This window comes from Oculina patagonica, chromosome 6 (genome assembly GCF_052425735.1).
Source record: "Oculina patagonica isolate OP01 chromosome 6, crgOcupat, whole genome shotgun sequence".
NCBI lineage: Eukaryota > Metazoa > Cnidaria > Anthozoa > Scleractinia > Oculinidae > Oculina > Oculina patagonica.
In genome coordinates, this window is record NC_135763.1 from 12,808,151 (window position 1) to 12,833,494 (window position 25,344).

Here is a 25,344-nt window from a genome sequence, read left to right on the forward strand (position 1 = left end):
TTAGATCGCAGGCTCACCTAACTCACAAATGTTAGAGGGCTGTTGTCAAATCAGAATACGCTAATCGCGGTATCATGGACATTTCTGAAGTAATTTTTCATCTCAGAGACTTCAACCCAGGAATTGTAAAAGCTTGGCAAGAAGAGTTTGCGCCTTACACTAGTACTGTCAAGGTGTGCACTAGATTATGGTAAATTTTTCCAGTCCGGGGAACAAGCAAGTGCCAGTTAATGCCCGGGGGGGACTGCTATATGAAACGGATGGGGATGCTCGTCGGAAATTTTAAAAAGAACCCCTGAAAGAGACCAATCTGGGTGTAGCTCAAGCTTTTCTTGACCCCAAAAAGATACCAAAAAACTAAGAATAGAATTTATATTTGTATATCACTTCGTGTGTAACCCTAAACGAGACCATTATGGATAAAAATATTGGCGTTTTGCCCGGAACACCCTAAGCAAGACCAAAAATCCGAAATTTACACCCCTAAGCGAGACGACGAGCATCCCCGTCACTTTCATATGCGAGTCCCCCCCCCCCCCCCGGGAGTTAATGGCGCCATCACTTCTCCGAGACAAAGAATTGACTGAGCCCGTGGTTTTTGTCCCAGAAGTTGCTAAGCAACATGACGCATTTGTATGAGCATAATTTTGTACTAAATTATGAGCGCTCATGCTAGTTTCTGATTGGATGAAATAATTTGGACATTCTTGAGTGCTTCAACGAGGGTTTGGCAAAATAGGCACTTATTTCCCCGACTGTACTCACTGAAGTGAAAAGGGGATGAATGTGATACCGAGCAAATGCAGTGAATGAGTTCTGAACCCTCAGTTTGTCTGTGAACTTTGTTATTAAAAAGCATAGTTCACAGACAAATTGAGGGTTCAAACCACATAGATCAGCAGGAGTGAGGGAGGGGAGGGGAAAGGCTTACTATGATTTGTTTCATTAAAAAATCATCGGTATTAAAAAAAAACAGGCTATCATCAATGACACAATGACAGTCTTGCAACCATACCCTGTCTAGGACAGGTCCAGGCCCGGTTTAGGACAGAGGAGCTTGAAATTATGGGCGCTTTCCATTCCACCAAAAATTCCGGAAATATCGAAACAAGGACAAATGGTACAGAAATTTCCTGGGAATGTTTCCAGAAAATCTGGAAAGTGTTGACTTTCCGAAATGCGAACCATTCAACCGAAAATCCCGGAAATTCCAGAAGCAAAATCAAATGGAACTGAAAGTTCCCGGAAATTGTTTTCGAAAATTTGGGTCTACCTTGCGAGGTTGTCCTCTTTTCCAGAAATTTTGGAAAAAGCTACCATTTTACACTCAGCCTAAGTTCCTTTGGCAGAAAATTTAGCGATTTGTGCAGCTGAAAGCAGTTACATGTGTTAAGGAAGCATTCTTGAAACAAAAAATTCAGGTGAACTTCTTGGTTGTTTTTCGTTGATGTTTTGCAGGCGGCAGCAAAGAAATGTACAAATATTTATAACGCGCGTGTAGGCTACGCCATTGTTTTGCTCATTAAACTTTTTGGGTTGGCGACGTTTTTGTTGCTTGTAGTGTGCCTTTTTAAAGGTCCGTGTATTTGTGGCCACGATGTCATTCGTGGCGTTTATTTTCAGTGCTCGAAATGCTTTTTATTTGCAAAAATATCGAGTTATATGTGCAGGAAACCGGCCACAGTGCATTATTTTAATGTACCGTAGAAATTTCCATATTAGAAGCACATTATTAGCTTTTACCTGATCATATGCAGATTTTGTTCTGCCTTATGTGCAGTCAACCGGAAAAGTTGGAAAATGCTGTTCCATTTGCACTGGAATTTTCCGGAAACTCAAATTAGAATTTTTGGTCAAATGGAAAGCGCCCTATATACCCTGTTCAGGGCCGGAGGAGTCAAAAACCATACCCGATCCAGCGGCATATAGGCATATAGGCCATATAGGGGAGTGTCCTCCTGGGATATATTCCAACCCTTTTAAAGGAAAGGGGGAGTTATTTCTAAGCCCAAAAGCGCAAGCCCCCAGGGGGGTCTAGGGGTATGATCCCCCACAAAAATTTGCAAATTCACAGATGGGTCTTTTAGTCAATAAGACTGACTTGCAATCTTAGCTTGCTTGTCAAAATTGCAGACAGGTTTTCTGTTTTCCTCCAGTTCTGGTTCAACCTGGTTCCCAGCGTCTCTCTTGGGGGTGGTTCTGGTTCACTAACATGACTGCATGCAACCTCAAGGGAAACATGTAATGTTTTAATGTTATGCCACGTCGAGACATTTTTGACTTCAATAACTGGTAGGATCATATGTGACATGATTCAATATAATTCTTGACATATGTTTGCAGATATCCTGTGGTGACATCTTTGTAGGTGCCCCTTCAGCTGATGCAATTGTGTCCCCCGCAAACAGTTTTGGTTTCATGGATGGAGGTATTGATATGGTAGGAGAAGATAGCTTATAAATCTTTTGCAGTTCACAGTTTGTGGGAGGAGATAATATACTGCACACAGCATGAAAGGGAGAGGAAACAGTCCATACAGAAAGCTATGTAGCTGTAGCTCTGTGGACTTATTATGGTCCTATGATGCATTGATACTAAATAAAAAAAATTATCATAAATAAAATTATACCACAAAATGTGTTATAAACCTTGGGCTTATACAACTTTGTCAGGGGTCTTAGATGGGCTTATAAATGGAGGGACTTATATATGGGGGGGGGGGCTTATAAGGGAAATAAAAAACCTTTCGAAATGAGCTGCGGCAGTGCCGATTGAAATACGTTTTTAAGTGGTAAAAGTCATAATAAAGCAACATTTAGCCCTGTTCAGTACTGTCATCCAACAGAGGGGGCTAATATCCAGGGGGGGGGGGGAGCTTATAACAGGATGTATTTTTTTGGTTTTTAGGTAGATGAGCCTATAACCAGGGGGGCTAATAAGAAGATGGGCTTATAACCGGGATTTTACAGTATATAATTATTGACTGAGGAAGTGAGAAATAGGCATTATAGGCTGAATTAGACTTTTCAAAAAGCTAGTTAACCAGATGATATTGTAGTAATTGGTTTTTTTGTGGCGTAATTTGACACAACTAAAAAGGAAAAGATTTTTGCTTTTAAATTTTCCGCACGCCACCATTTTGGATTTTATGATGTGTTATGGTTGCTGCTATATTTGTTTGGAAGCAGAGGATCTTTAGTGTAAAACAATTGGGCAACCATTGCACGTCATTAAATCCAAAATGGCGGCATGTGGTGAAAATTACATTAAATTATTAAATTTTATTGTTGCTAGGAAATGTTATTTCTCCCTTATCCTGTAAAATTTTAATTTAGGCATTATTGCAAACAATTCAATGTCAAACTTGATATAAGAGTGGAGGTTCCCTTTCTCTTGTTTCGTGGTAGTGAAAGTGACCTCTCGGCTTAGAAGTGTTAGAAATAATTTCCTTGTTAATAAGAGACAAGACTGTAAGTATCTCTACTCGAGGGGGGCGTAAGGGCGGGTCCGAAAACCGCAAAACTGCACAGAAATACGTTACAAAACCGCACACTGCGTCAAATTTTAGTAAAATACGGAAACCTCAGTTTCAAATGACAAACGATGGTAGTTAAGACAATCTGAGATGAAGATCCGGCCTGGAATGTCATCAAGTTGACATGTATTTCATTCGATAAAACGATTGATCACATCAAGTATTAACTAGAATTGGCTGAAATTAAAACCCCCTCATTGTGCAGGATGATAAAACAAAACACTCGGCTCGTGTGAGCTTGTTTAACTGAAGAAAAACAACCGAATGCGAAGACTGTGAAACGATCCAGTGGAAACATAACAGAGTCGTATCACCGCAGACCATTTTTTCACCGACTACTGCGACCTTAAATTCGTAATAACCGCACACCGTTTAGTCTTGTAAAACACCGCAATACCGCAGGTTAAAATAAAAATTACCGCTAAACCGCACCAAAAATAAAGCAAAACCGCATCACCGCAAACCCTTATGCCCCCGCTCCTACGTACTCCCATTGCCACTTAGTAAAATCAAAACTTGTTGTTCTGTACAAAATGCAACCCTTGCCTTCTGCTGTCATTCAATCTACAGGTTTATAGTAAGCACTTTGGTTGGCAAATGCAACACAGACTTCAAGCTTTGTTAAAAGAAGATTACAATGGGGAGCTGCTAGTGGGTCAAGCTGCGATCATTAAGACTCTCTCCCCAAATGATAGTGTCAAAAAGTTTGAGGATCCAAAGTTTAATGAAGGGAAACTGATCAAATACCTTATCAGCGCACCAACCATGAGGGTACCATTGGATGTTATTCATACAGTCAATGCTTATCTGGCATTCAGGGCAGTAATATTGGCTGGTTAGTATAATTTATTAATAGTCTTACGGGGTAACCATTTAAAGCCATACATCACTGACTTGAGATCACAGGATGACATTTTGTGATCACAGGGTAACCAATTATGACCACATGGTAACTGTTCTCTGTACACCTGAAGAAGCTAAAACCCCTTTCAAAATTTCAGATAAGTTTATAATGCGAAGTGGCAATAAGTAATTTTAATGCAGTGGGTCAATAGCTATGAACCTCATCAAATCTTCAGAAGATTTCTGTTACACCCACTTTCAATGTTACGTGCATAGCTTCGATCTTTACATCCATCTTTCGACATCATCTTTCGACGTGCTGTTTGCAAATGAGCCCACAGGTTCAGAAGGTCATACTAGTGGGATGTGATTGAGGGATTTCGATCTGTATCTTGTTTGTTTAGCACAAGATGGATGTCGATAGAAAGTCGCTATGCATGTAACACTCAAATTAAGCGGGTGTAATTTCTTGGGTCAGGTAGCTGACATTGTTGGGTTTTTGATTTGGAACACGGCTTTTTGAATGGAAAGTGTGACTTGAAAAACATATTTGTATGAAGAAAAACAAAATGAAAAAAAAAGCCAGTGCCCAAGCTTGGTCAAGAAACTCATTTTATCTCGATCTACAGTCCATAACCTAAACCAGCAGATCAGCAGTCCATGCAAGTTGGTTTTAGTAAAAAAGTGCTTAAAAATAAACTTGCCATATTTACCAGTACTCATTACTTTTTTCCTTAACCTTCAGTTAAAGAACACAACAAGTCAGTGGAAAACTCTGAGGATCAAATAACCAGCGTGTTATGTCCTGGTCTTGGCACTGCAGTCGGTAGGATGCCTGCCAAGAGATCGGCCTTCCAAATGCGACAAGCTTTTGAAAATTGCGCCTTGGGAAAGGAAAGCCCGCTAACAAATCCATCACGTCTGAGTACTGTATGGAACCATCATGATTCAATGTCTAGCTATTGATAATTGACCCGGGTAATTGACAGCCAAGAAAAAATCCTCCTTGCACACCGCTATATTATCCGTTAAATGATATGTCGCCAAGAATAGGGACACATGGCGAGCATTGATGTCCGCCCTATTCCCCACCCGGGGGAGGAGCAAGAGAGAAATGATATTTCTTGTGCGCGATTGGTCTAAACATGTCACGTGATGCACCCAAAACAGGAAAATTTCCTAGGATATCCACTAGTTTTTACTTTAGAACATTCAGTTTTAGCACGTCTTGGAAATACTTCTAATATTTTTGAACGCCACTAGAATTACTTTGACGTTTTAGAGCCTGACCGGGATGTTCCAAAAGAGAGGTCTTGTGTGAAAGGTTTGAAGGATGATAAACGCATTAGCCTCAATCTGGCATTAAAAATACGCACGGGTGCGTGCCCTTGAAAATTTTGTAAAATTGTTTCTTTCTCGGAACAGACAAGTCCGCGGACAAATATCCTTGGCTGCGGTTTTGCGCTCTATTTTATGAAAGGAGGGCCATTATGCAGTAAAGAAAAATACGAGGCCACCAGCAATTAGTGTTATATTAGCCGGGGGGAAGCTGGGTGGTTCCGCATATATACTGAGCACAAGTTTCAATTGCTAATTCTTCCAAGCTAACCTATACCTTGTCCTACAAGAATTTGTTATAAAAGAAAGAGACATGGAAAATATTCGTAAAATAAGCAGAAAATAGTTTTGTTTAGGTACAAAGAGATTATTGCTGTTAGAACGAGAATTTTTTAAAACTGGAACGATTTTTTGAATATTAAAATATTTGAAACAGAAAGCCGTTCTTAAATTCTACGTTGCATATACGTTGGTAATGGGTTTCTGAATTTGATTCAAACCTATTGTAAATGGTAACTTTTTCATGGTTGAAGTGAAGTCCCCCTAAATAAAAATTTATCTGTGATGTTTTTCCGTGTTGAATAAAAATCTTTTGATAGATTGATCGAGTTACTCCATTTAAACGTAAACATAGTAAATTCTCAAATAAAGATGAACGTGTTTATAAGTGTATTTTCGTTTGTGTTTTCGGGGGGCAAACGGGGGGGCCCTTCTGTTTCCTTTTATTTTCGCAATTCGCTCGAACCTTTACTGATTGTAAAGAGCTACATCACGGTTTGCGCCTTAAACAAAAAAAATATTGCCTAATTTTTACCTCGTTTGAAATCCCTCGTAATATTTTCTATCCTTAATCATCCTCGTTCCTTAATTTTTCCTTAACCATTTCCTCAGGTGCACGTGGTTTTCTACTTTTGGTAAACTGTTATCTTGAGGTTTCTTACATTTTGAAATTAATTTTGTACGGCGAACACAAAATGACTCACTTGATTTTATAAATAGCTTTTCTTTTCTGCCAGTTTTGTTTTCCCAGGCAATATAAACCGATCGAAACTTACCGTTTTTCAAAATACAATTTTAAGCTTTTTTAGATTTTCAGTTGCAGGGTTTTCCGTTAACAACTTGTGTGATATGTTTCATCTTAGGGGATCTTTTTTTTAATGTTTGCTGAACGTCCCTTTCTATGGGTTTGACTCGACTGAGGAGGGCTTATTTTCGGAAGGATTTTGCGTCTGACATTTGCGGGGTTTATTTTTTTGGGGCTTATTTTCTGAATTTTACGTTATTTTTTTAAAATATAAACTGTTTATCTCGACAAGCGGTTTGAGGTTAGACATGAGCTAGGGGTGAAGGTCTAAACTCGGGTACCCACCTGTGACTCACTTGTAATCCTTTCTTTGAGTTGCGTGAGTTTGCTCAACTCAACCCTGTCTCTGCAGAACCTTACGTAAACCGATGGTACTCCGTCTAGACGAAATCATATGCACGTGCCAAATCTACTCACATGTTGGTCACCCCCAAAACTGGACTTTAAGAGACTTTTGCCCGCAGCCAGAACATAAATCAGCCCTCTGTTCCTAGAAAAATTTTCCTCTCCAATTATTTTATATCTGTTATATGTCGTCGACGAAATTCTTCTCCTTCTCCAAAAATGATTTTCGTCCAATTATTTAATATTCCGTAAACAAAATTCTTCCATATTGACGCAATCATACGAAAGTACAAAGCAATATTTATTTGTTGCATCCGCACGGTACTCGTTTAGTTTCTGTGTCTGGTTATTCCGGCAAAGGTTGATATAAACCGGCTGAATAAATCACCATCCATGTGTACAAGGGTGCAAAGGTTATTACGCATTACACTAAAAAATGAAAAGCGTTATCTATCCTTGGAATAACAAGGCCAAAACAGTGAATCTCTGACTGCTCACGAGAAAATCACGATTTTCATTGCCCAATATGCAGCGGCACCCATTTCTGGCCAGATTAAACTTAGCAACAGACGCCAGTTCAGACAAAGGACATTAGGAAACACATCGAAAAATGAAACAATAAAAGTTCAATTGTAACTGGCTGGTTGAAAATTGTTGACAAGCATTGACAAGGCGTCGGTCCTAAAAATGAGATAGTTTTATAAACACAACAGGTAGCTAGTCTGGCATAAAGGCAACAACTGCAATAGTGAAACATCCACAGAAACGAAACCGTCGTGTTGTGTGAACATTGCTTCTTATTTTAAAGAAAGATTATGGGTAAAGGACAAGAAGAGAGAAAAACAAGGTATGGCCGTGACAACGTAGAATAGATCGGTAGTGTACAGCATTTTTTTCGCATTTTTAACTACAAGATTTTGTTACACGACTGAAACCAATGCGCCTGGCCTTATCTTCTGTGTAATTTTGGACGCAGAATATTTCGTCAAGATGACGCAACACTGTATTCGGAAAGAAAAATTTGATTTTGGGAGAATTCTTTTTTTTTAAATTTGGTCACAGCGACAAATGTGACTGCTTGTAATATGTCTCCTTCTAAATATTAAAACATCGCCCATGGCCAGCAGGCAGCTGAGAGGAAGAAAACGCAGCCACTAATTAGTGATCTTGTTTTGATGAAACACCATTTTCTCATAAGGGACGGACTATTATTTTCTTGGAGGGGGGGGGGGTATGAAAAATTTTCCTCTGCAAACTTTTTTTTTAGTTCATGCACCTCTGCAAACATTTTTTTCCAATGTCAGACTACTTTTTGAAATACATATTACTACATATCCTGTTTGCAAACAATTTATTTTGTCTTTCTAGGCCCTGCAAACAATTTTTTCCAATATTTTTCATACCCCCCCCCCCCCTACCCACCTCCAAAAAAATAAAGGTCCGTCCCTGATGGCAGTTTGAATGGAGAAAATACGCTTCCACGATATGTTGATCGTGAGTACCTTAGATGCAAATATGAAGTTTCAGAAGTTTATTATAGTAGCCACTGGGGTATAGAAAAACGGTGGAAAAGGGATTCCATGATTTTAACCGAATCAAGTTCTTTTATATACCAATTTTTTATGGCAAGAATTTTGGGCGTCATGCCCTGACCCAGTACACCCAACCCACCCCTCCCTCATAAGAAAAGGTCTCGACTTCCCAAGTTCTTCGCCATATTTTTCATTTTTGATTTCCGAAGCTCGCACGCGCTTAGTTTTATGATTCCTTCTGCAAGGCTGATGTCAGCTGAAAAGTCCGTTATGTGGGAAAGACCGTTTCCAGTTCGTGTCTGTGTTTTTCAGACATGCAAAGTTCTACTTGTTTTGCTAGTCTTGCTCGAAGAACAATTCTTCGGATGGCTTTTAGAAAGTTAGGGCCTTTTCCGTTTGACACAGCTTTTCTTTGACTTTTGAAAATGTTTTTCTTTTGATGTTTTCTTTTATTTGTCCTTACTTTACTCTTATTAACTTTTTACAATCTTTATTAACTTCTTTAACCCCGTTACTATTGTTTGTTTTGTCATGCAATCCGTACACAATCCTCATTTTCTGCGTGACTGCTTTTACCAGACAAGAGGCGGTCTTCTCGTTGGCCGGACCTGGACAACTGCAGAGGGAAGGTTTATCGGTGATCCAAACTTCTGGAATAGCCATGTCGGGAGTGAGACACGTTAACAAGATTCCTACCATCAGAGGAACGGATATCATAAGAGATCCAAGGCTGAACAAGGTGATGTTAAATTGTGCACGTATTTCAGATCGACTCTGCGACCCCGTCCATGATCGAATGCACGGCGCTGCACTAGCTCACTGCGTCAGTTGTGCAATGGAGCGCTCTTCATTTTACGCCTTATTACGAAAGACATTTGAAAGACATTTTGTATATTTTGTGTGTTTTGTAACAAGATTAGGAAAAACCGTAGTCCTTTCCCTTGATTGCGTACTTTATAAACATCGGCCGAAAAAGTTGTCGACGAATTAAGCTTTAAATTTATGCAAATCTCATTCAACCATCGCTAAATTGGCTACCCGCAAATACAAAGATTATTAACGCGTTAACAAATTAGGTTTTGTTAAATTATTCATGCATTCGGTTGATCTGTATTTAATAAACCTTTAAACTGAGCTCACTGATTTTATTAAATTTTGGTAAAACCGCGTAAACAAACCACTCGAGGATTGATCTGTTCAAGTATCTATCATGGTTGCGCACTTTTTGAAAGGCGAAAGAAACTGTAATTTGCATACTATCCTGTTAATCGTGTTGATGCTGACTACATGTTGTCCTCCTAAACACTCTCCATACAGTACTAACAGTACTAGAAACAGGGTCTGGAAGGGGGGGTCCTGATCCCGCATTCCCGCTCCTTTTTTACGAAAATCCCGCATCCCGCATTTTTTAAAATGGCTATCCCGAATCCCGTTTATTCTCCCCACCTCCCCACTCCCCCCCCCCAAAAAAAAACATCTAACGGAAGATTAATTTCTGCAAAAGCTAGAAATGTAAGATGTAGATTGGCGCTTTCGATTGATATTTTGAACTTACGCGTGCAAAAAAGGAAATAGCTTTTCATACCTCAGTATGATGAAAGAGCACTAAAGAAGTTTACAGAAACAGTGTCGACCGCGTCTATCTGAAACGATACACCGCGTGCTCGCCCGGTTGATTCGCGTTCGCTGCTTGAACGTCAATTTGTGTCGTGACGACTTCCCGATTTCCCGACAGAAAGCTTAAAAATCCCGCATCCCGTGCCGAAATTTCGATTAATCCCACTTCCCGGAGAGCAGTCAAATCCCGAATCCCGTCAAGATATCTTGCGTTTTCCCGAATCCCGCACTGTATTTTGGTCAAATCCCGGATCCCGAAAATACCCTTCCAGACCCTGTAGAAACTGAATGTGTATAATCAGTTTTAGGCAATTTTTTTTTGGCCTGTAGTACGCCCTGCCCTGGTAAATTCCAACACAGGACATTACATACCCGTATTTGTGACAGCACACAAAAGGAAATTGTGACAAACAACATTCTTCCGATGATTTGCTTTGAATTTCGGACCATGGGCATGAAGTACTGATAAACAACTGACAGGCACCCCTCCCCCCTCCAAAATGACAACCCCCCCCAAGACCTAGCAGGACCCTACCGAGGGAAGGGGGAGGTACCTTATGCTATAAAGGTATGTGCTACTTGATAGGTCCCATTCTTGACCGGGGGAAATTTGGCCTTATATTTTGAGATGAGGTTGGGGGGGCAGAATGGAAACAAATAAAATGTTAAATTTATCTAAGTGAGGTCTATTTTAAAATGTGCAAAAATAAAAAGCAGATTTTGTGGTAATGTGGATAAAAATTACAAATAAAAACATCCTATTCACTTCTGGTCTGAGATGGGGAATACAATTAACTCTTTAGTCTGAGATGGGGTACCAAATTTGCGTTTTTTTGTTTTTTGTTTTGGTCTGGGACAGGGCAAGGGTTGAACAAGTGTTATTTTATAACAGTTTGGAAAGTGCTTTCCTCCATCCAGTATATAGCAGGCTTAAGTTAGATTCCAGCCAGCAGTCATATGTGGGTTGAGTCTGTTGTTGGTTGTTCTTTTCCCCTGGATTTTTTTCTTTAATTTCAGTCTATCGCTTTTCAAACCAATAGTTTTAAATTCCAATTTGATCTGGAATCTGAGAGCCTCAGAGAGTCACAAGGCTGTAGAGTATCATGCTTGTTTGGCAAAGTTGATTGATCGATTAACTGACTGACCGACTGACTGGCTGGCTGGCTGGCTGATCGACTGGTTGACTGACTGACTGACTGACCAACTGACTGACTGACTGACTGACTGACTGGCTGGCTGGCTGGCTGGCTGACTGATTGATTGATTGATTGACTGACTGACTGACTGACTGACTGACTGACTGACTAGCTGACTGACTGACCGACTGACTGACTGACTGACTGATTGACTGACTAGCTGATTGACTGACTGACTGACTGACTGATTAGCTGACTGACTGACTGAATGGTCAACTGATTGATTGATTATGGATTTGTTGTTTACTTGTTAACACAGGGAACTGCATTCACTCTACAAGAACGACAGATACTTGGAATTCATGGCCTCCTCCCTCCTTGTGTCTCAACCCAAGAGATTCAGAGCCAAAGAATGTATGCAGAACTACACAGAAAGGCTAATGATCTTGAAAAATATATTCTGTTGATGGCTTTGCTGGAAAGAAATGAGTCCTTGTTCTTCAAAATCTTAATGGATCACACAGAAGAACTGATGCCGATAGTCTACACCCCCACAGTCGGGCTGGCATGTCAGAAGTATGGCATGATATTCAGGAGGCCTAGAGGGCTGTTTGTTTCTATCCACGATCTTGGGCATGTTAGAGAGCTCTTGTCAAATTGGCCAGTTGAAAATGTTAAGGTATATTTTGTACAGATAATTATTAGCTGTGGCCAGTTAAAGCAACACTGTCTGGCCAGTGATGTAAATGGAAATCTTAGTCTTGGGGAAATGTGTGTGAAGCCAAATTATTATCAGTGCGAACAACAAAATAGCTTGTAATATTCATGTATAAAATATTTCTTGTCCCCAAATTGTCCTGTATCAAATACACAGTATATTACTAATGAGCTTAATATTATTGACTGCGTGAGTGGGCGGAATAGGAAAACATTGGTTTGACGTCATGGTGTATGCAAAATTATCTGGTCCAACCCATTAACAATAAATGTAAAATTAATTAAAATAATTAAAATGTAAAATTATAATGTGCAGTAATGTGTGTGAAAACTAGGGTTACTTTTACAGAGACTGGCACTCATAAACTGTCCCTATGTATAAGTGTGTTTGTGTCTGGGCTTCTGGGGGGGGATAAAACCATTTTTAACTTTCTTGCTTGATAGACACATTACAGTCTTGATGTACAAGAACTTAGTTTTCTCAAAAGAAGAACATTTCAAAATTTAGTTGTAGTGAGTGACATTGTTGGACTAAATGTTCAATCTGTATGTTTTTATCTTCTGCAAATCTAGGCCATTGTTATGACAGATGGAGAGCGCATTCTTGGTCTGGGTGATCTTGGCTGCTGTGGGATGGGGATACCTGTTGGTAAGCTTGCGCTGTACACAGTGTGCAGCGGCATTGATCCAGCAGTGTGTCTTCCTGTCATGATTGATGTTGGAACTAATAATCAGGTGAGGGAAACTCATACTACTTCTTTTCCTCTCCAGGGTCAAGTCAATTTTCCTTGGGATTGGGGGCCAGCTGGCTCATTAATGCCAGTGGGTATTTCAGGTTTCTGTACTTGTAGTCTAGGTTTACTGCTATACTCCCTCTGAATAGACTTAGTCCATCAACGTATCTCACATCGTCATCATCATCACCATCATCATCATCATCATCATCATCATTATCATTTAATACCGTATTTTCCATGGTGCTAGTCTCTTGCAGATTACACCAGTGTTTACACCAGTGAAAGTCTTTCCCAAGAACACACAATGCCCATGAAAGTCTTTCCCAAGAACACACAATGCCCATGAAAGTCTTTCCCAAGAACACACAATGCCCATGCAGTTGGGTACCATACCATGCCACTGCTAAGTCTACAGACATACATGTACAATTATTATTAGCAAAATGATTTATTTTGTGATACACTTAAAGCTAATGGCATCTGCTCATTAAATGTATTATATTTTTTTTGCTAAGCAGCATATATTTAACATTTCGGCTGCTCAGCTCAAATATATACCAACCCTATGTTAACAAGTTTAAATTTGGCAGACTTCTTTTTGATGCCTGTGTTTTTTTATTTTATCATTGCCAATAGTCACCAAGACCTCCATCCTATGTCAGGGACTTCTGCCCAGGGCTGTCCATAAACAATGTTTTCCCCCATCACCTGGGATTTTCTAGACTTAAGGTCATTCCCCAGTATTGCATTGCACATCCTTACTGCCCCGAATTTTACGTGTGATTAACGTGCGCACATAAACAAAACGGCTACTTTTTTCTGTGTGGCTTTGGTTGCGACAGAGAAAAATCGTTGATTTCATGTAAAAGCGTATGGTGACCTATCAGTTTTTTGTCTTTTTTGAGTGTAGTGATCAAATTCTTTCTATAAAATGAATACAGATCAGTTTCTTTGTTTGAAAAAGAAATTTTGATGGGGAAACGTGTTCTTTGCCAGTATTCGCAAAGGTCAACTATTAAAGGGGCTATGTCATGTTATTTTAGGTAATTTCGGCACTGACCAACTGGTCATAGAATTAACTGAAATATCACAATAACAACTTAAAACTGTAGAAGAACTCAAAGAAACACAGAAAGGCCAAAAAGCGGCACGGATGGGCAAAATTCGAGAAGATTAAAACAGATTGCATTCAGGTAAACTTGAAAAATGTCGGCCTGACATTTTTCAAGGTTTTTCTCAATGTGTATGAAAGTGTTATTTACAATGCTCAAAAATCATCCATGTTACTTTGTTATGTGGCCGTGATTTTGCCAAATAAAAACTTTTACTCTGCCAATTTGAAGTTTAGAGCTCTTAATTGACGAAAATAAATAGAATTACCTAAAATACCGTGACCTAGCCCCTTTAATTAAGGAATTATGCAGTATATACAAGGTTTTCCTGTACCTAAACAAATATGGCGACTCCCCTTTTTTATTTAAAATGTAAGTTCCCTTAACATAAACAATCAATGGGAAAAGTTTGAATGGAAATCTATGTTCAGTTCTATTTCAGGGGAATTACCTTAAAAAGAAAAACAGACTTTATAATAATATGCCGATGTTTTCCTTCCAGACTTTGCTAGATGACCCACTTTATATTGGAGTACCTGAGAAGCGTGTGACTGGTCAAGCTTACGATGACCTCATTGATGAGTTCATCCAAGCTGCAACTGAAAGGTAATTTTGAAAATAAAACTGAGTAATTCAAATCGCTTATGCGATTAATAAATGAGCAGCACTGTTTTATCATGTTTAAAACACGAGGCGCAGCCGAGTGTTTTAGACTTGATAAAACATGAACTGCGAATTTATTGAACGGCTTAAAAATCTTCTGATGTAGATCAACTCATTCTTGCACTTATATTTAGATTTGGGGTTATTTTGGCCTAGAAAATTGGACGTAAAGTTTAGCCATGTCTTTATCAGATATAAAGACACTCATTAAACATTAATTTTTTTTGTATTTTCTTTATAAATTATTAATGAGTTTTTTAAACACTGGTGAGTTGGGGTTGTGCGAAATTCTCTTGAAAAAAGCCCTTTCACATTCAAAACCAATGGACTGCCCAGCCAGTTCTGACTGATGGAAAGCATCCTAAGAGAGCATCTATAAATAATGCAAAATACCTTTATTCACCCACAAAAATGCCAGTAAGACAGGCTAATGCACTCCCAAATTGAGTTGAACGTGAAATAATTATTATTGGGGGTGGCTCAACATCCCCACAGAACCCTCAGGTTTAGTTAATTCTAGCTCACATTTGAGATTATTTCACCATGTGACTACCTCTGGACTCTTCAATTGACACCTGTTTCCTACCCACAATAGATATGGTGAAACAGTTTTGATCCAGTTTGAAGACTTTGGAAACCACAATGCCTTCAGGTTCCTGGAGAAGTACAGAAACGAGATTTGCACTTTCAATGATGACATACAAGGTACATTAATTTTATTAGTACAGTTGGACAAACAGATGTTTTGAGAAATAAAGGGGTTGCACACAGTATTATAGGTTTAGCCATTTTAGTGGGCATTACTGCATTGACAGAAGTTTTTTTGGAGTGCATACCACCTGGAGGCTTGGGTTGCCAACAGGTTCGGTTAGCCTAAATAGCACTTCAGTTAGCCTTAATTGCACTCCGGTTAGCCTAAATAGCAGTCTGGTTAGCCTAAAGTTAGCTAAAGTAGCTTGCAGTTAGCTTTTTTATTTGGAGAAGGGATTTCTGTCTTGCATCCCCCCTCCTCGCTGCCTTGCAAATTTGTAAGACTTGTTGCCAACTATAGCTGATCGAGCTATCAATTTTCAGCAATTTGATAATACTCAGGATGAATGAATGCCCGATTCCCTCCATGGCGGGTGCCTGCAGGGAGTCATGGTAGTTGTATTCATCAAATAAACCATGGGCAGACTTAGCAACAATGAATACAACTACGGTGATTCCCTGCAGGTGCGTGCCATAGAGGGAATCGGGAATTGGTACACTTGTAAGTAGAAAGAAAGCTCTACTGCATAAAATGCAAACAAGCTGTTCAGTGTCTGTTTGGTTACCTACAGGCACAGCATCTGTCACAGTTGCTGGTCTGCTTGCTGCACTGAGAATCACCAAGAACAAGCTGGCAGATCACAAGTTTCTCTTTCAAGGTGCTGGCGAGGTGAGTAAAGGAAAAGCTAAAATACAAAGGAGGGGGGTGTAAGGGTTTGCAGTGGTGCGGTTTTGCAGGAATTTTTATTTTAACTTGTGGACTTGTGCGTCTACAAGACTAAGTGTTGTGCGGTTATTACAAACAAGTTAGGTTGCGGTAGTCGGTGAAAAACTTGTCTGTGGTAAATTATATGATTCTCTTACGTTTCCACTGAATACCCATCACATCTGGTTGTTTCACTATTTGTACTTTGGAAAAAAACTCCTGGAGCTTTTATCATCTCTGAGTAGTATGAACCTTGATACCAGCAAATCTCAAAATGGATCATGCAGAAATAAGTATATGCATGGCAATCAGCAGTAAGAGTTGTTGTTAGGGCGATCAGTGTTTGTCATGATAAAACAACGGTCAAACAAGGTCAGTTACAAACCGTTGTTTTATCACAGCAGTAAGAGTTGTAATTTTTATTCTTCAAAATGAAATTAAATTGTTATTTGACACCGGTGTTTTTTCAACAGGCTGCTATCGGTATTGCTGACTTGCTTGTTTCAGCCATGATCAAGGAAGGATTATCCAAAGAGGAAGCAAGAAGCAAAATATGGCTGGTGGATTCCAGAGGACTTGTTGTTAAGGTAGCCATGCTCCTGCAATGCGTGCATATTTAAACAACAGCACTTAATATAAAGTATCATGACTCGTCTGGTACTTTTGTTACCAATGAAAAATGTACAATATCACATTTAAGTTACCATAATTTATGCCATTTTATTTCATTTCTAGCTATGTATTATTCATTTGAAATGAAGTGAATTAAAAATGTTTTGTTTTTTTGGTTTTTTTGTTTATTTTTTTTTTAATTTTTAAAATGGGGTAACAGCTCAAGTACATGTGAACTTGTGTACCTCGCGAAGTTATGGAATGCCTGTTAAACATTGCATTATGAGCAGTGTTACAATATTATATGTTATACAATTATACAGTTTTTAATAACTCTGTTTGCAGGATCGTGCAGTTGGAGGTTTAACTGAAGAGAAACTTAAATATGCTCATGAAACAAAGCACATCAGTACTCTTGCGGAAGTTGTTAAGACCATTAAACCAACTGCCATCATTGGTAAGATGAAATTAAAAATACAACTGACTTGACTTGGTTAACATACATGTAGTGAACACTTAATTTCATTTTAAGCAAATGAAAGATCATCGCAGTAATGTACTCAACTTAACTTGAACAGTTGAGAAAAGCAAGCCTGAAAAAAATTCAGGCTTGAACAGGAATCGAACCCATGACCTCTGCCATACTAGTGCAGCCTTCGAACCAACTGAGCTATCAAGCCAACTGGGAGCTGGTCACTTGTGAGTTTGTAATACCCGTGGATGGAGAAGATATGAAATGAATATATGAAATTCATATATTTGTACTGCGATGGTAACATAGAAATCTTTAACAGAAATTTTGTGCGACTGTGTAGCACATATATAACTAGTGTGTTTAAACGATAACTTTAAAATTTAAAATACACCGGATGGTTAATACCAGGCATAACTAATCGATGGCATCAATGACATCAATGAAATCAATGAGTAATCAATGAGTAATCGATGGGTAATCAGTTGATTAATTAGTCATTGATTATTGCCGATGATCAATGAGTAATCGATGACTAATCGATAGGCCACAAAATTTTTGTCACGATTAGTCATCGATTGCATCGATTAGTCATTGATTGCTTTTATTACTCATCGATATAGTTTCGTGGTTGAAAACCGGAACTTGTAAAAGTATAACACGCTATAACAATCTAACAATATCATGGTAACACGTGAAAAAAGTACAGAAAGTAAAAGTCTTGCAGCTGTTCTGTGCGTAATGTAAGTGCTTATGATGGCTGTCTCCCTAAGCCGAAGCAGTTTTACTTTGCTGACAAACATCCACCGACCAAAATCTATAACCACGTAGTCGATTCTTGTTTTCGTACTTGTTAGTTTCATTTCCAGACTGGTTGGTTTTCCTGTTCAATTGTTTTATTATTAAATAAAGAGTTGGGTAAAGTGAAATATTGAAATATCATCTGTATTTGTGCTTAGCCCTTCACGTCTTGATATGCCGGAAGGTTTTTGACCTTTTGTGAGGGCGTATTCGTCAACAAGAATGCCAGTTATAAAGCAAAATATGACTAACATAGAGAAAAAAAATCACAAAAAATGGTACAAGAAAGCAAGGAATGTGTCTTTTGTTTGCAGTATGATAGTTGATGAGTAATCGATGGGTCATCGACGAGTAATCAATAACATCAATAGGTAATCAATAACATCAATGAGTAATGAAGTCATCGATGAGTAATCGATAGGCCACAAAATTTTTAGGCTTCGATTACTCACGATTACTCATTGATCATCGCCAATAATCAATGACTAATCAACTGATTACCCATCGATTACTATTGATTACCAATTGATGTCATTGATCATCGATTAGTTATGCCTGGTTAATAATTGTCTCCATAAGTTTCTAAACATTTTGATCTGCCACAACATTAAGCACAGACAACATGCTTGTGTCAGTACTTCGTGCCGGGCTAAGTGACACTATGGAACTTTAGGAAATGGGTTGAGGCAAGGCTGATTTTCCGCTTCCAGACTGCAGTGCGACCTCGTGGACTGAATGTGGACTTAAGCTTCCTTTAATTGCCTTTAATGTTCGCTCTAACAAGCGCGCCCACTCATGGGGTTTTAATTTATAAATTTTCAAATAAATTGGTCATGTGCACCTGCTTAATACCATTATTAAACTGGCGTTTCAAATTTTCCACTGAATAAGGGGCAGTAACCCCAAAACATATGGAGACAATTATCAACCATCTTGCACATTTTAAATTTAAAAGTTATCGTTATAATACACCTAATTTTCATGGTTGGTTTGGCTTACCTTACACAGGTGTTGCTGCAGTGGCTGGAGCATTCACTGAAGACATCGTCAAGGCTATGGCTTCCTTTAATGACCGACCTATAATCTTTGCTCTTAGCAACCCAACTTCCAAGGCTGAATGCACAGCAGAACAAGCCTATACCTGGTCTAATGTAAGGACTGCGCGTTGTCTTGTCAGTACATGACTGAAACTATAGTAGAGAAATCAGAGTTAAAGTAGTTGACAACAGTAATTTGCTTGTCAATACCTGATTCCCTCTATAGCGCACGCCTGCAGGGAATCACGGTAGTTGTATTCATCAAATCATGCGCGAGACTAAGCAACGCGCACCGTTGCTTAGTCTCGCGCAAGGTTTGATGAATACAACTACCGTGATTCCCTGCAGGCGCGCGCTATAGAGGGAATCGGGTATTAATAAGGAATTACAGAAGAAACCTTTTATGATATAAAGAGTGCTTTAACCTGCAGCAGTGACCGTAGCAATGCTGGCCCCCCATTCTTGCACAGTCCGAATGTTTGGCCTGTGCTGTACCTACTGTAGTACAGTAGCCTAAGAGAAGTGCAACCCACTCATTCCCAAAGGGAACCTGTTGTAGCTTAAGTTAAATGTCACGTGAAAATTTGGTCATTGTTTTTGCAGTTTTCACTTTGACTAAAGGTGCAAATATCTGTAGTTTCTGGTCTTGCACTGATTTGATTTCAAGTCCCCAGTACATTGTGGGAGGCATGGTGGCGTAATGGTTAGTGTGCTAGCCCTGACCAGGGCACTGCATTGTGTTCATGGGCAAGACACTAAACTCTCACAGTACCTCTTCTCACCCAGGTGTATAAATGGGTATGCTGGGGGGTAACCCTGGGGGGTAACCCTGCAGTGGACTAGCATCCCATCCAGGGGGGTAGAAATACTTCTAGTCGCTTCATGCTATGGAAACCAGAATAAGCTCTGGCCTGATGGGCCACAAGAGGATATTTTTTGACATACCACACAATACAGACTTTACCCTTTACCTTACCGCGATCAATACGTTGCCCTCATTACTTGGATAGTTGCTCTCTTTACTAAAGATTTAAATTATGTATTTTTCAGGGTAAGGCTGTGTATGCCAGTGGTAGCCCTTTTGCACCTGTCACTCTTCCTGATGGCCGTCACTTCATACCTGGCCAAGGAAACAATGCCTACATCTTTCCTGGTGTAGCGCTGGGTGTTATCGCCTGCAAAGCTCAGCATGTGACTGATGACATGTTTCTTCTTGCCGCAGAGGTAACATTAAGCTTGTTGTGGCATTTTTTATTTACCTTTACTTCATACAGAGTACCGGTAATCTCTGTTGACATCATTGGTTACCTTATTATAGGAAATTAACGCTTCATGAAATTAAAGCAAATTTAGGTTGCGTTAATTTTTGTTAACGTTAATTTCCGCGCTGTCAATTAAGTGGAGCGCTAATTTCCACGACCTTAATTTCCATTATTTTGGAACCAATTTCTCGATACAGTCCAGACGTCTTGACACTTATGAAAAGACATTATTTCATCAGGGTGGAAATCTGCCGGACCACTAAAACTATGAAAAACACTCGAGGCGCTCAGTTTCCCTTTGTGTTAAAGTAAACTTGTTCCTGTTTTCTCAACAAGTTTTACTTTTTTCCTTTTGTGTTGTGTCGCGATTAATTTCCTTCATTCTGAAATGTTACCCCCTCTTTCGCGTTAATTTCCTTTATTGGGAAGTAATTTTTCCTTCAATTCGCGTTAATTTAAGTCAGGTTAATTTCAAATAGGCCTTAATTAACACAAGCGTTAATTTCCTATAATAAGGTATATGATGTCTAATGTCTAATTAGCATAATTAAACATTTTATCATTGAGCTCACTAAATACAGTGTAATCCTGAAGTGGGAGGCACGGTGGCCTAAAGGTTAGTGTGCTAGACTCTGGATCGTGCAGCCCGGGGTTGAGCCCCGATTGGGGGTATTGTGTTGTGTTCTTGGGCAAGGCAATTAATCTCATAGCACCTCTCTCCACTCAGGTGTACAAATGGGTACTGGCAAATTCAATGCTGGGCGGTAACCCAGCGACGGAGTAGCATCCTACCCAGGGGGTAGTAGAAACACTCCCAGTTGCTTAATGCTACAAAAACCGGGACAAGCTCTGGCTGTATGAGCCACTTGGCTTGATGCAGACTTAACCTTATAATGAAATTATTAATTGTTGAACATTTCATTGTGTAACACACTTTTCATCTTTCATCGCAGTCTCTAGCCAATCAGGTGGAATCCTCACAGCTGGACAAGGGCTGCCTGTACCCACCCCTGAAAGATATCAAAGAAGTGTCTTTCAAAGTGGCAGTTGATGTGGTGAAGCTTGCGTATTCCTGTGGATTGGCCACAGTCCATCCTGAACCTGAAGATAAAGCGCAATTAGTGAAAGAAAACCTGTACAGTCCTGATTACATGTCCTACATTCCACACACTTACAACTGGCCAACAAAATAAATGAATGATATTCTAAAAACAGGAGTAAATTAAAAATAAAATCTGAATAATTTTTCTTTGTGTAGGATAAGGTTGGGTGGGCTCATATGTTTACTAGCTTTTTTTAACTATGGTCTGTCATATGATTGTCCACTAAGCAAGTAATTTTATAATGCAGTCAGTAAATACAACATTTGAAATGCAGCATTATATACTAATGAGTCATACTTTAGTTTTTAAAGATTTGCTCGTATTTTTAACATTTATTCACTCTTTTATCTCGGTCAGCAAGTTCAGAGAAAATTGTACTTGTTATTTTTAACCACTATTCCGTAAGCATGAAAAATTAGGATGTAAACTTTAGAATGTACTTGACATGTTTACCCTAGCTTGAGTCAGTTGTTGAGAGCTGTTGATCAGTTGATGCCATGCGATAAGAAAAAAATAAAACGCTGTAAGCAATAGACCTACAAGTAGGTATGTCAAATTTTCCAGACTCAGAAAATAACTCATAAACAATATCTGTCTGACAAAATTCTAAGTTGTGAGTTGCAAAGTGCTTTTTTTGAAGAATTACCAGTAAATAATGATCCATATCTATTGATATCAATGCTTTTAATATATTTCAAAATAAATAAATATACGGAAGATTATATATCTTACCTTGTCATTTCTTTACTATATTTCATTGTATCCCTTACTGGTGATCACGCTCTTATTCCCTTGTCTCCTTTGCAACCGTGTTTTGACTGTCACGCAACGCTCCCCAGCGTTGTGTGACATCCCAAAAAACTTCAACGAAAGAGACTACTGAGTCACAACTTATTCTCTGGTCCAAGGCAGAAATTATGGGTGGGAAAAGAGAAGGAAATATAGAAGCACGTCGGAAGAGGAAATGCGCGCGCTTTCACGAATAGAAAGGATGGGGATAGCTATCCCATCCCAGAACTGCGCCTTTTTCTAGTTTCGAAAATGGAACAAAATTGAGCTACAAACCCGGGGGGGGGGGGGGGCACTACCCTATATGGCCTATACGGGGACGTGCCGCTGGATAGGGTATGGTTTTTGACTCCTCCGGTCCTGAACAGGGTATATAAATTCAAGCTCCTCTGTCCTAAACAGGGACTGAAGCTGTCCTAGACAGGGTATGGCTGCAAGACTGTCGTTAATGTATTTACATTGTTTTCGCTTTCACTTCAATAAAAAACATTATTTTATTTGGTGGGATCGGTGTTTTCGCATTTCAATGCGTCAAACCAGGCTCAAACATTGCACGCGGGACGCAATCACAATAAAGCGTAAATGATAGTTGGTGTTGTCCTTTGTCCTAAATAGGGTCTTAAAATAGGGGGTGTTGTCCTACACAGGGTAGGCATTTTAAGTTTTTATTTGGCCTAAACAGGGTCAGGGTTTCAAACCCCCAGCGGCACCCCTATACCTAAACTTAGGTCAAGTACCCACCCCGGTGTCACAGCCGATTTGGACCCCCCGCCGATTTGGACCCCCCGGTCCAAATCCGCTAGCCGATATGGACCCCCCGGTCCAAATCCACTAGCCGAATGGACCCCCCTAAACAATTGTTATTTAAGCTTTGTCTCCTTCTTACTCAGTAAATTTTTCCATTTGCGAGCATATTTTTCAACGAATGACAACACAAAATTTGTAATTAAGAGAATGAAAACAAATGCATATCTCGTTATAATGCTGCCATTTTTATTATAGTAAATAAAATAACTATATATAATAGTGTTGCAATTTTGCGTTCTATGCAGGCCTGATTAGCCGACAAACTTGCTCTATCGGCACTGTTACAAACAAAAAAACTTTTTAAAGAAGTCGGAACCTCTTTTAAAAAAAGTTGTGAAATGTAAACAAAAAAGACAATGTAATTAAAGTCTTTGAGTGAGTTATTGTCCAGTAACTATTGATTACTCCATAATGATAATTCGTTCTAAGTGGAGTAAACTAGACAAAAAACGCGGTGTTAGCGACTTTATTTAACCTGTTTTTGGTGCCTTGGGTATTGTCAAAACGTTTCATTTCAAGCGAACGACAAACTATCAAGAACACAACAGTAAATGTGTTTTTACGCTTTCGGTATGATAATAATTATAATACCGTGAACAAGTATTTTCTCCTAGTTTCACAACTAATTTACACAGAAGTAATAAAACTCGCGTTCGCGCTTTTTGTGAGAATCTTTCTATTTCAAGTTTACAACTTTAAACAAAGCTTATACTACAAAAAACACTTCTTACGCTGTTTAAGTCGAGAAAACTGCTCTTTGTTTTGTCGGCAAAGCGAAAAACTGATTTAAAAGTCGGAAGCTATTTAGAAGAAATCTATTGTGTAAAGTAAAAACAAAAAGAAAACAATGTAATTAGAGTCCAGTAGTAATTTATTGTCCTGTATCTTTTCAGGTTTTTGTAAATTCACTCAACCGAACATTTATTCTAATAAACTAACTTGACAGTAAGGGACTTATTAGCCGAACATGTCTTATTATAATTTCAGACGTAGACAACAAACTAACAAAAAACGCAATTATAAATTTGGTTCTGCACTTTAGGCTCGGGTCAACAAAAATGACACTTGATTTTCATTTGGAAAACGTTGCTTCGGGACGTTGAGAATAACATAAATTTTACAATGCGCGTGCATGCTGTGTTTGGTAAACACCGGGGCGTACGTTGTCTATTTCCATTTTTCAATGTCCGTGAAATATTCGTATGGACATTTAATCATCTTCTCTTTTATTCGTTTACGACTGCAGGAGTACGAAAGTAAAGTAGTCACTCTGATGGGGGGGGGGGGGGTCCAAATTCCCGAAGGGGGGTCCAAATGCAAGCCAAATGGACTCCGGGGGTCCATATCGGCTAGTGGATTTGGACCGGGGGGTCCATACGGCAGAGATTTGGACCGGGGGGTCCAAATCCAGAGGGGTCAAAATCGGCTAGGACACCGGGGCTACAAAGCGGAGAAGAGAAGTCGAGGAGTCGGGAGAAATGCAAGCTTGAAGCTCAGTTTTTCTCAAATTAAGAAAAAGTTTTTTTTTGCAAATTATGAGATCCGAGTTAGATGACGATTTGACTCTGAAAAATTTAAGTAAATTTGGAAATAGAAGTGCGAACAAGCTCACGTTTAGGAATACACGCGTGAATGGCGAAGTCGCGAAAACGAGTCCGCGAGTTCAATTCACACAACAAGGCTGGTCTTCGAATAGAAGACGAGCTTTTTCTACGATTTTCCTCAAACTTGGAGATACGATGAGTTGACAACAGTTGTGTGGGGATTTCATTATTTCATCATACCTTAGGCATCGTTTTTTGACACTGTTTTATTTTTAAGTTGTATCTTTTTTTTCTGAATCGAATATCAAAAAATTCCGAAACACAAAACTTGCTTTGAGCTTTTAAGTTCAAAGCAAGTTTTTTTTTAAAAGGGAGTCACAGAAAACGTAGAAAATTACTAAAATATTATTGTGTGTTATTGTAGTTTATTTCGTAAGCTTTGATTTAATGTTTTTCTAACGTAATCCGGAATTGCTACATCGCTTAGACTGGAGTCACCACCAACGGAGATGAAAATGAGTATCCGCACGCTATGCAGACCTACATTTTGCGACTGTGATTCCCTTCACAAAAAATTGCATCAGTAAAATCAGTGCTTCAGGCTTCATTTACATCGTTACGTTAAAGCTTTTGCTTATTCTCAGAAGAAATTAACTCTAGGAAAAAAATAATAATTCAAATACTCCGGAATCTGCCTTTAAAAATTGTCGGGTTCTTCCGTACAAAATGGTCGCCTTCCGACGGCCTTCCGACGATTACCCGACAGCCCCAAGTCACTCGCAAAGAGTTCTGGGCAGGAGGA

General features: G+C 39.2%; 2 protein-coding genes across 2 annotated transcripts; both read left to right on the top strand.

Annotated features, from left to right (window-relative positions):
• The first annotated feature begins 29 nt into the window (after positions 1-29).
• Positions 30-6,316, top strand: LOC144655873 (uncharacterized). Its single transcript, XM_078516047.1, has 4 exons — positions 30-173; positions 2,344-2,439; positions 4,106-4,370; positions 5,124-6,316. The coding sequence occupies exons 1-4, from the start codon at positions 75-77 to the stop codon at positions 5,342-5,344; spliced, it is 681 nt and encodes a 226-aa protein (XP_078372173.1). The 5' UTR covers positions 30-74; the 3' UTR covers positions 5,345-6,316.
• Positions 6,317-8,566: 2,250 nt separating this feature from the next.
• LOC144658982 (NADP-dependent malic enzyme-like) lies at positions 8,567-22,133 on the top strand. The gene is made up of 12 exons (XM_078519504.1): positions 8,567-9,056; positions 9,257-9,416; positions 11,750-12,109; positions 12,721-12,882; positions 14,499-14,602; positions 15,255-15,364; positions 15,982-16,079; positions 16,589-16,702; positions 17,073-17,184; positions 19,009-19,151; positions 20,088-20,261; positions 21,253-22,133. The coding sequence occupies exons 1-12, from the start codon at positions 8,992-8,994 to the stop codon at positions 21,490-21,492; spliced, it is 1,842 nt and encodes a 613-aa protein (XP_078375630.1). The 5' UTR covers positions 8,567-8,991; the 3' UTR covers positions 21,493-22,133.
• The last annotated feature ends 3,211 nt before the right edge of the window (positions 22,134-25,344 follow it).